This window comes from Mauremys mutica, chromosome 11, assembly GCF_020497125.1.
Source record: "Mauremys mutica isolate MM-2020 ecotype Southern chromosome 11, ASM2049712v1, whole genome shotgun sequence".
NCBI classification, from domain to species: Eukaryota; Metazoa; Chordata; order Testudines; family Geoemydidae; genus Mauremys; species Mauremys mutica.
Window position 1 is genome coordinate 1624717 of NC_059082.1, and position 16082 is coordinate 1640798.

General features: G+C 51.2%; 1 protein-coding gene across 5 annotated transcripts in view; it reads left to right on the plus strand.

Moving 5' to 3' along the window:
* The window catches only part of RASGRF1 (Ras protein specific guanine nucleotide releasing factor 1), a 94837-nt gene extending 79176 nt beyond the window's left edge, over positions 1 to 15661 (plus strand). For all 5 annotated transcript variants that reach the window (XM_044981254.1, XM_044981255.1, XM_044981256.1 and 2 more), the window contains 6 exons: positions 462 to 546; positions 1686 to 1883; positions 5380 to 5459; positions 10359 to 10476; positions 11311 to 11379; positions 14372 to 15661. In XM_044981254.1, coding sequence (XP_044837189.1) covers positions 462 to 546; positions 1686 to 1883; positions 5380 to 5459; positions 10359 to 10476; positions 11311 to 11379; positions 14372 to 14464 — 643 coding nt within the window. In that variant the 3' untranslated portion in view covers positions 14465 to 15661. The remainder of the gene's footprint in view (positions 1 to 461; positions 547 to 1685; positions 1884 to 5379; positions 5460 to 10358; positions 10477 to 11310; positions 11380 to 14371) is intronic.
* The last annotated feature ends 421 nt before the right edge of the window (positions 15662 to 16082 follow it).

The window sequence follows — 16082 nt, forward strand, 5'->3', positions numbered from 1 at the left end:
CGGGTAGCGGGAGTCAGGGCCCCGGGCTTCAGCCCCATGCAGTGGGGCTTCAACTTCCTACTCTGGGCCCCAGCGAGTCTAATGCCGGCCCTGCTTGGTGGAGCCCCTGAAACCTGCTTGTGGCCCCCCAGGGGGCCCCGGACTCCTGGTTGAGAACCACTGACTTGGAGAACTTCCTTTCTACCCCTGCATGTGATGAGTTGTGAGCAAGTATCTCTGTCTCCAAGCCTCTTCCGTCATTGGGCCCGGGACACCGCTGAGGCTGACCATTGCCTGGTTTTTCTCTAAATGAAGGAAGGCAGCTTCTTCCCGTACATCCGGATGCTTTGTTCCAAAGGGTGAGAGCCCTCCTGGTGACAGCTCGTTCCCCAGGGTATTTCGCAGGCACTGCAGGTTATGGGGAAGAGTCAGTGACCCCAGGGAGATGGAATAGAATTGATCCTGGATTTTGTAATTTGCAGAGAGTTTTTTGGGCAAGGTTGGATGAAGCTTGAAAAGAACGAAAGGACTCCTTACATTATGAAGAACACTAAGCACTTCAACGATGTAAGTACAGCGCAGGCAGGCAGGGATATCGTGGTGCAGGTGGCGTAGGAGGAGTCAAGGCTTGTGTTGCAGACCCTACATCTGAGATTTACTGACCCCATTTCTAGGTGATTTCCATGGTGGGAGACGAGGCTGAACAGAATCCCAGTACAATGTGCTGATCCGGTTCACTTAGAATGGGCCGAACCAACCCCCAGACCCAATGCAAGGGGGTGAAATCTGAATCCAAACTTCCTCGTAGTTCGGGTTGTTCAAATTTGGCCCATTGGAGAGGGAGATCCTAGCTGAAAACTTGGGCCCAGGGTTTGGGTTTTGGACTCATCTCAGCATAAAATATGTCGGAACTGTGTTATTACCCAGACCAAAGGAAATGACCAGGGAAATACAAACTGAAAAGCATGGGCCAAAATTTTCAAATTTGGATGCTTGAAGTTCAGCTCCTAGAGTGAAATCCCTTGGAGTCTCAGGCAAAACTCCCTTTGACTTCGGGGCCCCAGATTTCCCCCTAAATCTGTATCTGGATTCCTAAATCCATGGCCTGCTTTCAAAGTGCTTGGCAGCCATCGCTCTGCCCTCTGAAAATGAGGCCTCTGATCTAGGGGCCGATGTCTGAACATGTTAGTCAGAGTATTCCCCGTATCCATCAGAAAGAGCCTGAGCTCCCTCTCTCTATGCCTGTTTACAGGCCAGCTGCAGGCCAGTCGAAAACGTTGATACAGGCACTTAAGCACGTGCTTACATCCCATTGACTTCAGAGTTAAAGTTAAGGGTGTGCTTGTGCTCTGCTGAGGCAGGGTCTCTCTGAACATTTTGTAAGTGGATCACAGCTGGTCCATACATGTACTGTTGGTTACCGTCTTTGTGAATTCCAGGAGGTGGCAATAGTCAAATTACCATAATGAATGAGATGCCAGAGTGGTGGATGTCTCAGAATGTGTTGCTGCAATAAAGCTACCATGCACTTAGCACCTTCTGCTATCAAAGTGCTTGCAGCGGAATCCGCCATGTTCCTTCCTGTGGCTCTCACTGAGAAGGACAATAAAGGAGTGTCAGGGTAAAAGGTCTGCAATGAATTTAGTACAAGCCCTGCTATGAAAGTGTTCCTGACACGCTGGACTATAACCTGTATCTCCCTGCAGATCAGTAACTTGATAGCTTCCGAAATCCTCCAAAATGAGGATGTCAGCGCCAGGGTGAGCGCCATTGAGAAGTGGGTGGCTGTGGCAGATATCTGCAGGTGTCTGCACAACTACAACGCTGTCCTGGAGATCACCTCCTCCCTGAACCGCAGCGCCATCTTCCGGCTCAAGAAAACATGGCTCAAAGTATCCAAGCAGGTACATAGTTATAGCCGTTATTTACGACGTGTCTCGCCGTAGTGCCGGGGAGCCCATTGTGGCCCAGGACCCATTGTGCGAGGTGCTGTACCAACGCAGAACAAAAAGCCCCACGGAGCAGTGCTGAAGTGATTCTTCTTACACATGGGGTGTGATGAAATGGTGTAAGGAGCCACTTGAACATCTCCATTTGAGTATCAGAGGGGGAGCCGTGTTAGTCTGTATCTGTAAAAAGCGACAAGAGTCCTGTGGCACCTTATAGACAAACAGACGTATTGGAGCATGAGCTTTCATGGGTGAATACCCACTTCGTCAGACGCATGTGGTGGAAATTTCCTGCATATTTATACCTGTCTCTGGAAATTTCCACCACATGCGTCCGACCAAGTGGGTGTTCACCCACGAAAGCTCCTGCTCCAATACGTCTGTTAGTCTGTAAGGTGCCACAGGACTCTTGTCGCTTTTTACATCTCCATTGGAATGACCTAAATAAAAACCCAGGGAGTAAATAGATTCACACTTTTAGATCATTGCAAATAGCCTAACTTCTGTATTATCGTCAGGTGACCCTTTCACCCCGGGGACTGTTCACGCTGCAGGAGTACGCTTCTAAGGAATGATTGCTGCGTCACGGCTAACGCTGGCATTTGGCCCGGCCAGTAAGACCAGTCATTTCAGTTGTGGAGTTGGAAAGTTACCTCTGTGGGTTAATGTGTTTGTGTTTTGAATGGGGGGAGAGGTTCTCAGGTGCACCGTCTGGCACCCCAGCCAGAGCTGAACTTTCTGAAGCAGAGGGAAGGTGAATAAGATTGAGATTCAAAGAGCAGAATGCAGCGTGTGCTGTCTGGAAGCTCACGGAATCTTCTCCACAGGATTTGTGTGCAGTCCCAGAGCATACCGCTGCTCCTGGAACGAGTACACCGGACCCTCGCTAGAATGCGCGTCTATATAGCGCGAATTCGCATATAACGCGGTCGCGCCCATGGATCCCAAATTTAACTACTTTAATTGCAATTAATTTTACCACGGTCCCCGTTAGAACGCGGTCCCGCCCATGGATCCCAAATCCCGCGTTCTAGCAAGGAGCCGGTGTATTTATCTTCATAACCAAATAAAATAGCAGCAGCAGCAACCACCGCAGAAATGGAACGTCTGGACTCAGCTGGTTGACATCTTCCCCCGGGTACCAGTCGCTGGAGCGTAGGCTGACATGGTGCTGTATCCACTTCTGTTGGGGTGACTTGAGATTTACTGAGGAGGATGGTAAATGGGTGCTTGTTGCAACACGAAGGTGATCTGAGCATTACTGGGCAGGTTCTCCATGGAGGCAGGCTCAGTGTTTTCGGCAGAGATGCCTGTAAATCTCTGAGAGGACTGCAGAGTCCTCACATGTAAGTTTGTCATTGACGCTGACATGGCAAAGCCGAGAAGAAGCTGGAGGTCCAGGTAAAAGCTAGGGTTCCTAGCTGATGAGTCAGGCGGAAAGCAGGGTTTGCATGTGGGATCCTTCTGCCTCATCAAAGGTGGAAAATCATCTGTACTGAGCTCAGCGGCGGACAGTCGTTCCACCAGCCTGACTGTATAACACTGTTCCACTCCTCGGCTCGCTGCCTCTAATCGGGTGAACAGACACTTCCGGGCTCAGCCCATGACTGATTGCAGACAATCAGGATCCAGCACTGATCCTTGAGCTGTGCTCACTGCAGGTGCATGTCTCGCACTGTGATTCGCGTAGCGACATGGCCATGGCTGGTCTCGTGCTGTCTGTTGTGCGCACGCAGGAGTCAGCTCCATCGATCCACAGCAATGGAGGAAGCTGGAGTGAACTGGGGGTGTTTTACAGCATTTCCATGGCGAGGGAGCCAGAATAGGCCCTTTCCTACCCAGCGCAGGGGGTGTTGGTTTGCATGCCCCGTATCACTGCAGGGCCAGGTTCTCGGCCCATACCGCGAGGAGTGCCCCGTTCCACAGTTAGTGTGAGTACGAGCGTGAGACTCCGGCTCATAGCAGCAGTTTAGATCTGGTGAAATCAGGCGCCTCTTTCTGGCCTGTTCTCTGGTCTTCCTCTCTTCAGTGGGTCTTTGCCGGCACTGATGCCCCACCGGCAGTCAGCCGAGGGCCCGTCTCCGGGCTCAGGCACGTCGCTCTAGCGGGAAGGTGAGAGCAGATGTTTTAGCACTTCGGGCTTGTTTCCAAGTAGTCATTGCTTGACCAGCCCTCAAGATGGCCGCCAGGGTTAGCGCACGGCACAGCGTCTGTTTGGCTGGTCAGGCTTTGCATCCCCCGGAACGGCGATGACTCCGCTCCAGATGAAAGGTGAAGGGACGAGCTCCCAAAGCACCAGCTGCACCAGCTGCCAGGCGAATACCGGATTGACTCCTGGGATGCGTCTACATTGGAGCTGGGAGGCGTGATTCCCAGCTGGTGTAGACGCACCCACACTAGCTCTGCTCGAGCTAGCCTCTACCAATAGCCGTGTAGCCAGGGGAGCACGGGGGTGGCTCGGGCTAGCCATCCAAGGACCAGCTGAGGGGAGCGGCTAGCCCGAGCGGCCGTCCATGCTGTCCCGGCGGCACGGCTGTGTGTAGGCACTAGTCTGCGTGGTCTGGGAATTACAGCTCCTGTGTAGACATACCCTTAAACAGCTCACTTCCATTCGCTGTCCCAGGCCTAGAGCCTCATCCCGCCACACGGCCAGTACATGCACTAGCGCCAAGAGGACAGGGCTCTTCGCCCCGCAGCCGGGCAGACCCACCTCCCCCTCTCAGAACCTAAACACCCCATATGCTGGGGCGATCCCACGTGGCTCCTCAACTCCGGCTCCTCCTGCCGAGGGGTGCTCAGGACCCTCCATGCCCACAGTGGGGAAGGGGAGCAGGATATGTGCATAGGGCAGAGAGTCTTAACCCGTGGGCTGCACACAAGTGTCCAGGGGATGCAAGCACCCTGCCCTTCCCGTGCTGCGTACTGCGGGGGGGTGGTCCCAGCTAGATGGGAGGGGAGTCTTAGGGTGGAAACGGGGACCCTGGTCAGGAAAGAGGCCAAGAACCCTATCCCCGTAAGTCATGACGTTGCATATCCTGCTGGCCCCTTTCCATCACAAGGTCTGTTTCCGTGCAAGTTGTCAGCTGCAGGAGCCTTTTGTGTCTTTGCAGTGTGACTTGGGAACGACGTCTCTGCCTCGCCAGGGCTCAGGTGGGGAGTCCAGATGGACACGTCAGCAGTGCAGTCTCCTGTCAGCTCCCTTTGTGCTGTCGGTGTTGTGTTCAGGGGCCCCTCCTGCTTTCCCTGCTCCATGGGCGTGGAGGACACTGAGCAGGCTGAGAGGCAGCATAGGGGGTGACCTTTCGGAGGGTCTGCCCCTCCGCACACAGCTCTGAACATCTCAAATGAAGGGCCAAACCCTTGCCTGGCAAAGGCTTCAGAATCACTCTCACCTCTGCCCCTGGGAAGGGTGCAGCTTTTCCAACTCTGACATGCTCTTCATTCCCTGCAGACGAAAGCTCTGATTGATAAGCTCCAAAGGCTGGTGTCGTCGGAGGGCCGGTTTAAGAATCTCCGAGAAGCTCTGAAAAAGTAAGTGACGCGTGACTGTGGTTGTGTGATTGTTGCTGAAAGCCTGTTACAGATGGTTTCCGACGGGCAGCTTGCCCGGGTTTCTTACAGTGCCTGTGTCCTCCTGAAACGCCCTGGGGACCCAGCCTTGCCCGGGGGCAGCTAACACAGGGCTGCAGATGGGACTGGGATGTCATTATGCCAGTGCATGTGTTCCCATTTCCTACACACGCCCTCGGGGGGGAGAAACAGCCCCTGGAAAGGAGCTAAGATGACACCCGCAAAAGCCTTAATGTCAAGGACAGGAAGCGTTTTTCCATAGATGCATGGAGTTGTGGCCAGAAGCGACCATTAGATCATCTAGTCTGACCTCCTGTGTAACACGGGCCCTTACATTTCACCCAGTCACCCCGACTGGGCCCAGTATCTTGGTTTGTCAAACGCATGTTCCAGGAAGGCTCCAGTACGGATTGGAAGCCATCAGGAGAAAGAGAATCCGCCACTGGCATTGGGAGTCTGGTCCATCACCCTCCCTGCTAAACATTTGTGCCTAGTTTCTGGTTGAATTTCTCTGGCGCCAGTTTCCAGCCTTTGGTTCTGGTTCTGCCTTTCTCCGCTAGATTAAAGAGCCCTTTAGTCCCCAGGATTTTCTCCCCATCAAGGAACTGATACACTGGGCTCAAGTCACTGCTTGTTCTTCTTTCTGATAAGCTAAACCGATGGAGCTCCTTAAGCCTCTCACTGTCAGGCATTTTCTCCAGCCCTTGACAAATGCTTGTGGCTCTTCTCTGCACCCTCTCCAATTTTTCAACATCATTTTTAAAATGTGGACACCAGAGCTGGATGCAGTATTCAGGTCTCGGTCTCAGCAATGCCACATCCAGAGGTAAAATCCCCTCTTTGCTCCTGCCACTCCCCTGCTTATACAGCCAAGGATTGTGGTAGCCTTTGTACCACAGCATCACACTGGGAGCTTGTGTTCAATTGCTTGTCCATTGTGACCCCTCCATTCTTTTCAGAGTCACTGCTCTGCCCTGACCCCATCATTATTTACCAGTCCACCAGCCTGTGTGTCAGCCGCACATTTTATTAGCAGTGATTTTATGTTAACTTGCTGCATAGCATGAGGCCTAGAACCAATCCCTGCAAAGCTCCACGAGAAGCATCCCCAATCGATGCTGATGCCCCATGGACAGCTATTTCTTGAGACCTGTCAGCTGGCCAGTTCTTAATCCATTTCACTGGTATGGTATTGCTCTGATATAGCACTGATTTGTATCAGACTGTAGTGAAGTGCTAAGGCCAGTGCCTTACAGAAGATGGAGTATGTTACATCTGCACACTTACCTTTATCCACCAAACTTGATTTCATTCTTTGATGAGATTACGAGTTTATTTGACAAGAACAATTTTTTATAAAACCATGTTGATTGGCATTAATTATATTCCTGTCCTTTGATTCTCTATTAATTTAATCTGTTACCAGTTTTTCCATTATTTTACCTGGGGTGAATGTCAGGCTAATCTGCCGTGTCATCCTGCTTGTCTCGTTGAATAGTGTCACGACATGAGCACTCCTCCAGTCTCTGGAATTTCCCCAGGATTCCAAGATTTATTAAAAATGGACAGAAATGGGCCAGAGAACACCTCAAGCAGCTTCTAAGAGTCTTGTTTGCAAGGCATCGGGGCTGCTGATTTAAAAATGTTTATCCCCAGTAGATGACATTTAATATCCTCCTCAGTTATTCGAGTAGACGCCACTGTGTATTCCACGTCGCCACACACACGCTCAGCTGCAGAGCTTTGCCTAGCAGTACCTAGCGGGTTGGCGTTCACCCCATGGCCCTATCCCCTCCCCTGCTCTGACCCGCCTCGGTTCCGCCTCACGGCCCGTGGCTAGCACCGGAGCTCTGTGTGGTGTTTTCACCTCTTGTGTTCGGTCTCAGTTCTCGGAGTCTTTGACTCCAGAGAATAGCTAGTAGTGCCCTCGGTTTAGTTTGGTGTTCGCGGTTGGCTGCCCTGTGTGATGCCCTCACATCGTCCCCAGCCGTGATCCTCCCCGAGGGGCTCGCCGTGCCTCACTGAGGGACACGTTACGGAACGGCGCTCCGTCTGCAGGTCATTCACCAAGAGGACTTGGGTGGTGCGAGACTTAGGGCTGAAGCAGCAGCTACTGAGCGGCCCGGAGGCTTGTTTCGGCACTGAGACCCTCGTCTGATCGGCCATCGCCTTCGGAACCGGCAATGGATGCCGTGCCACCTGTGGGACTGGGGTTTCCCCAAGAGGAAGAGGAGTCATTCTCCCTCTCGTGCGGCAAGGAAGACCTCCCACCCTAGGGCTCGGGGAGACTCTCCCTTGTCTTCTAACGAGGCATGCGGACCAGCGCTGTACTCCTTCCGCCACGCGGGATGGAGCGGGCCATCTAACCGCTGCCCAGTACCGCACTGAGACCAGCGAGAACCCGGACTGTTGACTCTGATTGCAGCCCTAGGGCAGTACCAATGACATCGGCATCAGCCCGACTGTCTCCATGCCGGTGGCATGTCGGGTGGCATCAGTCCTGCTTTGCCTCTCACTCCCTGACTCTCCACTGGGTCAGGAGTTTTCCGGTTCCGTAGCTTCTACCACTTCATCCTCTGTTGTGCCCTGGGCACCTTCCAGCCAGGTCGTAGCACTGCCGGGTTCGTCGGCTCCACAGCTCGTACCACTGTGGTCCCCAGATGCTGGAATTGAGGCTGACCCTGTGCCCTGCACCGACAGCCCCCTCGATGCTGGTCACCCTGCGTGGCTGTCACTGCCCTGGCAGCAGATCCCCTCGTCGAGCTCTGTATCGCCCTTCGGTGCCGGAGCCAGTACCAGGCCAGAGTGCGCCTCGCTCCTACCACCAGTGCAGAGCCCCCCATTCCTCACGTGCACCGAGGCTGCCCCACGTTGGGCTTCAGACGAGTCTGATGGTTTGCCCACCCCACAGGCGCTGGCTCCCCTGTGTCACCAGAGAATCTCCAGGACTTTTCGAGATCCAGACCAGGGTCGTTCTCTCCATCATCATCACCCGATAGGCACCAGACCATCCTCGGATCACCGATGGTACCAAGATCAGCGTTGTTCCCACAGTCGGGACGGGCTCTTGGCCTGGTGCCTACTGGCCACCAATGCCTGCTCCATTTGCCCAGTGGGCCACCTTGCGCCTCGGTCCGAGAGGGCCCTGTCTTCAACCCGCTCCAGAGTGAGATCACTGGTCCCATTGGTGGCTCTCGTTCCCAAACCACGGCAGCTACAAGCGAGTGCTGAGCTTGTTCCCGGCTGGGCCTGCCGGGCTGTCCCGCCTGGAGCCAGTGGTTCAGGAACAGGATCCGGCGCTGGCGCAGGAAACCTCTTCTTTGGCCTCTCCGGACGACTCTACCATGCCAAGCTCCTTCCCTCCCTTTGCCAGGTTGCCTCTTTGTTTCTTGAAATGTGGCTGAAGTGGATCTATCGTCCGAACTGTCACCCCTTGGACAGGCTGCTCCAGCTTCCTCTGCTCATGGCAATGTGTGTCAGGGCATCCCCGTCGCTCGGTACCTGACGACCACAACTGGTGTCACCTCTGGGGTTGTTGGCAGTTCGAAGCCTGTGATTGGAACAGGAAGTTTCACTGCACATCAACGTCCTCTCTCCTCAGATGGTAGCTGTTCTATACCCCCAGTCATTTTTGTTGCCCTTTTCTGAACCGTTTCCAATTCCACAGTACATTTTTTGAGATGGGGCGAGCACATCTGCAAACAGTATTCAGGATGTGGGCGTACCATGGATCTATATAGAGGCAGTATGATATTTTCTGTCTTATTATCTATTTATACAACAGTTGGAAAAAAACCCAGAAATTCTGATTGCTGCATCTGTGCTGCTAAGGGGGTGGAGATAGGAGGAGGCGATGGTCATTTGAACACTGACATTATTAGAAAAGAAGTGTGAAAGTTCTTTCTAACCTTTTGCTAAAGCTCTCGTGGACTCAGGAAGGCATCTGCTGGGGAGGGCGGGCTCTGAACCCGCCCCTTTCTGCTCCCTACAAAGCCTGGTCCCTGTAGTAGGGACCCTGTCCAGCACACCATTCACCATGAGACTCCGGGGGGGCCAGTCGTGAACGTGGGCGTGGGAGGACTGCAGGGACAGGCTGTCGACGTCCCATCTTCTTGCTGTTAGGGAAGAGCGGGGGGACCCAGAGGCGGATTGAGTAGACGGGCTTCTTTAATGAGGTGCTTGTTCCCCTCGACCGAATTGTCGAGTAAGCCCTGAGTTAATTGCCTCACGCTCGTTTATCTAAGTTACTAGGTAAATACCCACATTTACTACAACCCCCCCCCCGCCCTTATTTGATCATATAAACGCCCATCTCGTGAATATGAATAGCTATAGACTGAATACGATTATACCCGCCCCAGTGTAGCGTTTACAGCATTAAGCATATTCTAGGGACATGTTTACCTTGAAGATACATTTCTTTGCAGTAATTGGAGGCACAAGTTCCCGTAATCAGCAGTTCAGAGGGGAGGGAGGAAGGGGCCATGACCCCGAGCTTGTTTCTGTAGCTGGGAGAGGAAGGGAGGGGGCGATAACACGGCTTTACTCAGAGCACCCTTTAGATCCGCACATTCCCCATGCAGCTGCAATGCTGATCAGTCCTTAACAAGCAGAAGGGAAGGGAGAGAAATTGCACTTTATCTATCAAGTGCAGAAACGGTGCCTGCCCATGCTTCTGCCCTCGAGTACCATGCCAGCATCCCGGCCGTTTCCCAGGTCTCGACTTAACCCTTCCATAGCCCAACAATTGCGTCCCGGAGACGGCTGGTTTTTCTCACAGCTGATTGAAAGGTTTTTCCATAGTTTCTTTAAAAAAAAAAGGGATGATTTTTTTTCCCTTTTGTCTGATTTGCTTTTCAGTTGTGACCCACCCTGTGTCCCTTACCTGGGAATGTATCTGACCGACCTGGCATTCATAGAGGAGGGAACTCCAAATTATACCGAAGATGGCTTGGTGAACTTCTCCAAGATGAGAATGGTGAGTTCCACACTGGGGTAACTTCTCGGGGTGAAATAAAGGAGAGTTTGGTACAACCCAGAACCAGGCTGTTATTGCAGAGACCCTCATGGCAATTGCACCCAGACCTGCTGTGTTCTTACTGCACCAGAGTCCGCGCCTGCCTTGCCCCGTCCCCAAGACTCCCGCTGGCGCCAGCTAGTGGTTGGAGGATGAGATGCAGGTCAGCACTGCTAGAGCGTTAACTCTGCGCTAGAGAAGTGCCTCTAGGGATAATGCCATTCGTCAGGGCCACATTCTCCATGGGTGTAAAGCAGCATAGTTCCATTAAAGTCAATGGGGCCACGCTGATTTCCACCAGGGGAGGATGTTCCCAGTTAGCTCCTACACGGTTCTTGAATTTCTTGCTGCTCTACAAATGCCTGGAACTACAGGAGCTGAGTAAAGCTCCTGACGGACTCGACAAACTCTCCCTTCGAGGTAAAGGTCTCAAACCCCTCCCCCGCAATGTGGCTTGTCAGCAAGGTTTGAACCCAGAACTGTCAGCTCCACATCACAGACTCCCATCACCTGAGCAGAAGGAATAACTTCCCTATCTGACCGACTGCCTCCCCACCCCACACGTAAATGTTCTTGCAGATGAAAGGAACAAATGTTTTTTTAGGGAACAAAGAGACTTTTTCATTGAAGGCCAAATAACGTTGTGTTTCAAAATTACCATCAATATACAAAATGATTCTCTCTCTCCGCCCCCTCCCCCATTTGGGTCTGGGATGGAGCATGAGGTATTTAGGGAAGTTTGATACTGGCAGCTGCAGTAATTTAAGACATTTACACTGTTTTATCTCTGGGCAGATTTCCCACATTATTCGAGAGATCCGCCAGTTTCAGCAAACGTCCTACAAGATAGAACACCAAGCCAAGGTATGTTCTTCCACTTCCGACTTCGCAGGGTCTCCATCCTGCTCTTCTCACTTGCTGCTGTAGCGTTCATAGCAAATCAGCTTTGCCTTTCTGACGGCTGCTCCAAAAAGTGTTTGATGTTTTTAAACTAAATTTAAAATAGAAGAAACTAATTGGAGCCGTTTCTGATGGTTCCCTGTGGGGAGTCTTCTGGAGCTGATGGTGTGCAGGATGGGACGTGTGGAGCAGAAGAAATGGCTATAAGAGAAGGAAAATATTCCTTTCTCTCTGCCCCCTGAGTGTTGGATAGAATAGGTCACCTCCCATCCCTGGCCTAGTTGTTGTGCTATCAACCCTTCAGAACAAACCAGACTTCTCATTTCCCATAATACCTTCGGTCAGTTTAACAATAAATGGCTGCTGCAGTCAGATGCTGCGGTGCTGAGCGTGGTGTAAGAACCTGACTCGAACGGAACAGAACATTATCTGTGTCAGCCAAAGGTGGGAACAAGGAGGACTGTGGGGATGGACTGTGCTACAGCTGTAGCTTCCAGCCCGTGTGTAACGGCTTTTGTCTGCAAGGGAGAAAAGAAAACGGGGGGTGTCAGGTTCCACAGAGAGAACAACCTATAGCAAGTTGTGCACAGCTAGGACATGGGCTGCATCTTCCTGGGGAGACGCTGGTTTCCATTGCGCGCAAGGCCAGTTTCAGGTTTTGTCTTCTGATGGCAATAAGAAATAATACATTTCATTCCTGTGGCCCCCATGTCCAAGGGCCCTTTTGTTATCGTTCTCATTAATAATCCTCTTCCGTAACAAATGCAGTGATTCAGCTAGAACCACAAGGCTCACTTTCTGCCCTGGACTCAGCTAGATACTCTTTCATTCACCACAAAGGAAGACTCGGGGTTATTTATTATTTTGTCTGGAGTTTGATGAACTCAGCTCCTTCTTTAACTCTTTCTTCATGGCTTTCAGTGGAGCTGGGCTGAACAGCCGTTTAAAAGTAACACTGATTGTTAGATCGACAGCGGCAGGGCTTTTGTACTGGATGCTCTGCTGCGTCTAACTAATGCTTGGAGTGTAATGTTTGGAGATGGGTTCCCTGGTTGCTGCTGCTGCTCACTGGGTTTTTTGGAAATTGGCTAATGAGGCAAATGAGCAGTCGTGGTGAGCTGCCAGAAATGGGATATTAACGATTTTGGAGGATTATCCATGGGGGAGCAAAGGACAGAGAGTTTGCTATGGGCTTAGCAGCAAACTGGTTTCACGGCTGTTTCCTGCCAGCTTGGTGGCCTTCCAGAATAGCCCCATGGAGGCTCTGCACACAGAGCTGCAGGCCCGGCTGCGGTTAACATTTCTATTGATATTAGTGTTGCCCCTTTGGCCTACCTGTTAGCCAGTGCTTGGGACCCTGCAGGATTGTTTCCATTAGGCTATGAGCCAGCTGTAAGCTTGGTATAATTTGTTTATTTACAAAGAACGGGTGCACAGTCCTGTTTCCCTGAACAGAGTAGAAACAAACGGCAGCAGACTGTTTCCTTGAGCAGAAATCCCCAAGTCTGCCTCTCCTCTGACCTCTGTGCCCAAGCCCCATCCCTCTGCTTTCTCTCCGGGTCTTACTTGCAAATGCTTCTGCTGGCTTTCTGCCTCTAACACGTACCAGTCTCCTGGAGCCTGTGCTTGCAGTCATGGAAACTCCTTAGCCTACAGAGCTTAGCTCTGACCTGCCACGCAGTCCCTCCATTGTTCCTAGTTGTTTTCTCTATAAAGGGGCTCAGTTGCTCCTGTTGAGCCTGAGAGTGCTTGGCACCATTTGGTTTTGGGGTCTGTGAAGGTCTCTGGATCCAAGACTCACCTGATGGCAGCCGTCAGCACCATACAGTGCAACAGCGAGTTTGCCTGTAGAGTTCACTCACCGCTGCCGCTAGACTCCTGAGTGTTTGCTCTCAAATCTCGGCGGGGGAGGGGAAGTGGGCTCTCTCTCGCTCTCCTCTGGGAGTCAGCCCTTTAAAGCACTTTGGACACTCGCTTTTCCCTCCCGGAACAGAAATGCACCCAACGCTCAAGCACCCCATTCCAAGTTCCCGCCCTCCCCTCTCTTCACAAGCAGCACAGGGCAGAGCCACCCGGCTTAGTGCAGGTGACTTGGTCTGGGTTTGCCCCAACCTGTGGGCCCCTGCAGGGCAGCAGGGGTTTGGGGAGCTGAACCGGGTAAGTGCAGATTGCAGCCCTCACCTCCAACAGCCACCTAGCTGGGCCAGTGTTCAAGAGTGTGGAGACCTCCTCCCAGCCACTGCACCCAGGGAGAGCCAGGTGGGGCGGGGCAGAGAGCCCTACACGGGCTCCCCACTGACGGACTTGATGTCTTGCATTTCTAGAGCAGCTTTCATCCCCAAGTGCTGGTCTGCAAATGCGCTCTCCTGTCCTCGGGCGTCTGTCTCTTCGCTCCACGCTGCCCCTCTGGCCCGTAGCACAGCACAGAAGCGCTGCAAGGGAGCACCTCTCTTTAGCGGAGTAGGGCGGCTTGGGGATTCTTCTACCGTTCCCGTTTCTGAGACACTCCCCTATCCCGCCCCAAGCCCCTCAAACCCTTTCAAATGGCGCTTCTCTCTCTGTTCGGTGTGTTTTGAGAAATGTCAAACTCCCTCGAGAGCTGTGTGGTTTGGGGTTCCAGGTTTGTGCTCCTCTGTCTCCTTCCTCTTTCTCTGTCCCCTTGGTGGCCTGTTCCCCTTCTCACTTCTCTGTCAGCCTGAGAACAGCAGGCCAAGGCTGTAAACACTTCAGTCATGGGTCCAGAGTCTGCCTTAAAGCACCAGCTCCTGTTTAAACCAACGGGAGTGGCACACAGCTCCCTACAACGCAGTGCTTGTTCGTTGCTGGCTGTGGGCGGCATTTCCATTTCTTAATGTTTTAACGCTTCTAGGGCTTGACACTCGTCGGCTTCATGGGGAGCAAGGTCATGTCCCTGCTTAATAATGATTTGACTCTGCAAGTTCAATTTCTTTTCCAGGTGACACAGTATTTACTGGACCAATCATTTGTAATGGATGAAGAAAGTCTTTATGAATCTTCTCTCCGAATAGAACCTAAACTGCCTACCTGAATGTGGAGCAGAGGCCGGCAGTCCGTCTGTACACATCCTGTATCATATTGTACATACCTGTTTGTTTCTGTTGGGCACCCTAGATTGACTTCCTCGTATGTGCTTCTCAACGAAAACCAAACTTCCTCTTGCTCTTAGAACACAGTAGAACTCGACTAGAACTTCCTGCATTGTTTAAGGATTCATGCATAAAGCATTTTGTTTATGGCAGTCCCGGTTTATTTTAAACAATGTTATTTTTGTCATTTGTTCTTCTCAGGGGGTGGGGGAGAGCTGGGGCAGCAGGAGAAAAACAGCAAATACACAACAAACCACAGGCAGAGCTCTAGTCGCCTTTCCTTTCCGCCCGAGACACTGCTGTTGTGTTGGACGCACAATCAGGGCACTCACTCAGCACGTTTCACGTAATTATTGTAACCGAACGACACTTGCTCTGGTGTCAAGCAATTTAAAAAGATTCTCCTTGACTGTGATGCAGTTTAAAACAATCATTTTTGGTCAAGGGGGTGATCTAAATCATTATATCATGGAGCCAACAGATCTAGCAACAGGCCACAGACTAGCATAAGCTGTAGTTCATCACACCTCCATTAACCTGCGCTCTGTTTCTGTTCCACCATCTCATTGGCTGTTCTGGTAACGCCAGATAGCAGGACCCAGCGGGATGAGACACTGTGCCTGTGTGGGGAAAGAGACGTGTGTAAATTACACGATCCATCGCTCTTGTTGATTGCTGCCCAGAGTTCATTAAAAGTAGGGGAAAGACAATATATCTTTTAATATTTTAGCTGCATAAGACTCATTACACGCTTCTGTGGATATGCTATAAATCTGTATCCCTTGTGACAATTATTAGTAACACAATGTAGAATTAGAAAAAAATGACCAAGTGTTTTTATTACATATACTGTAATCCTGTCTAACCACCGTCTAGCAGGAATATAGTAATGTAGTGCTTATTCTGTGAATATTACCATGTATTTTTTACATTGTACAGTATATAAACACAGTTTAACTTTAAAGTGGCAGGCATGCTCCACTGTAACAAACAGAAAACTTTTGCTGTAAGCAATACCTAGTGGTATGAGAATTCTATTTCAAGCCCTAAAATATTTCAACTTACAGCTTGTTTGGAAAAATATTTCCATTTTTGTAAAAATATATGTTTCCTGATTACCTCTTGCTAATAAATCTATTCTATCTCAGGGTGAACAATGACTTAAGAAATTTTTGTCAGCCTTACTTAAATGATTGTCTGCTCTGCTGAAGGTTCCTTTAAATAACTCATATCAGTCACTCAAATTCTGTCATTTAAATTGTCGGAATGCTGGATCGAGCCAGATGTTGGGCCCAATCCTACAAGGTGCTGAGTGCGTTCAGCTCCCATTCATTTCACTGGGAGCTAAAGGTGAGTGTGTTTACACTAAGCAGAAAACAGGAAGTCCATTGGCACTCTGTTAACTTTTGACTCTGAGCTGTTAGTGGAATGCTGCATATGAACATGTGTGTGGCAGTAACGGAAAAGCATCAACAAGAGGAGCGAGGGGTCTCCATGTTTTTACAGAATTTGTTTATGATCTTTCCTTGAAGATGGATGATGCTTTTCTTCCCTTTCCTT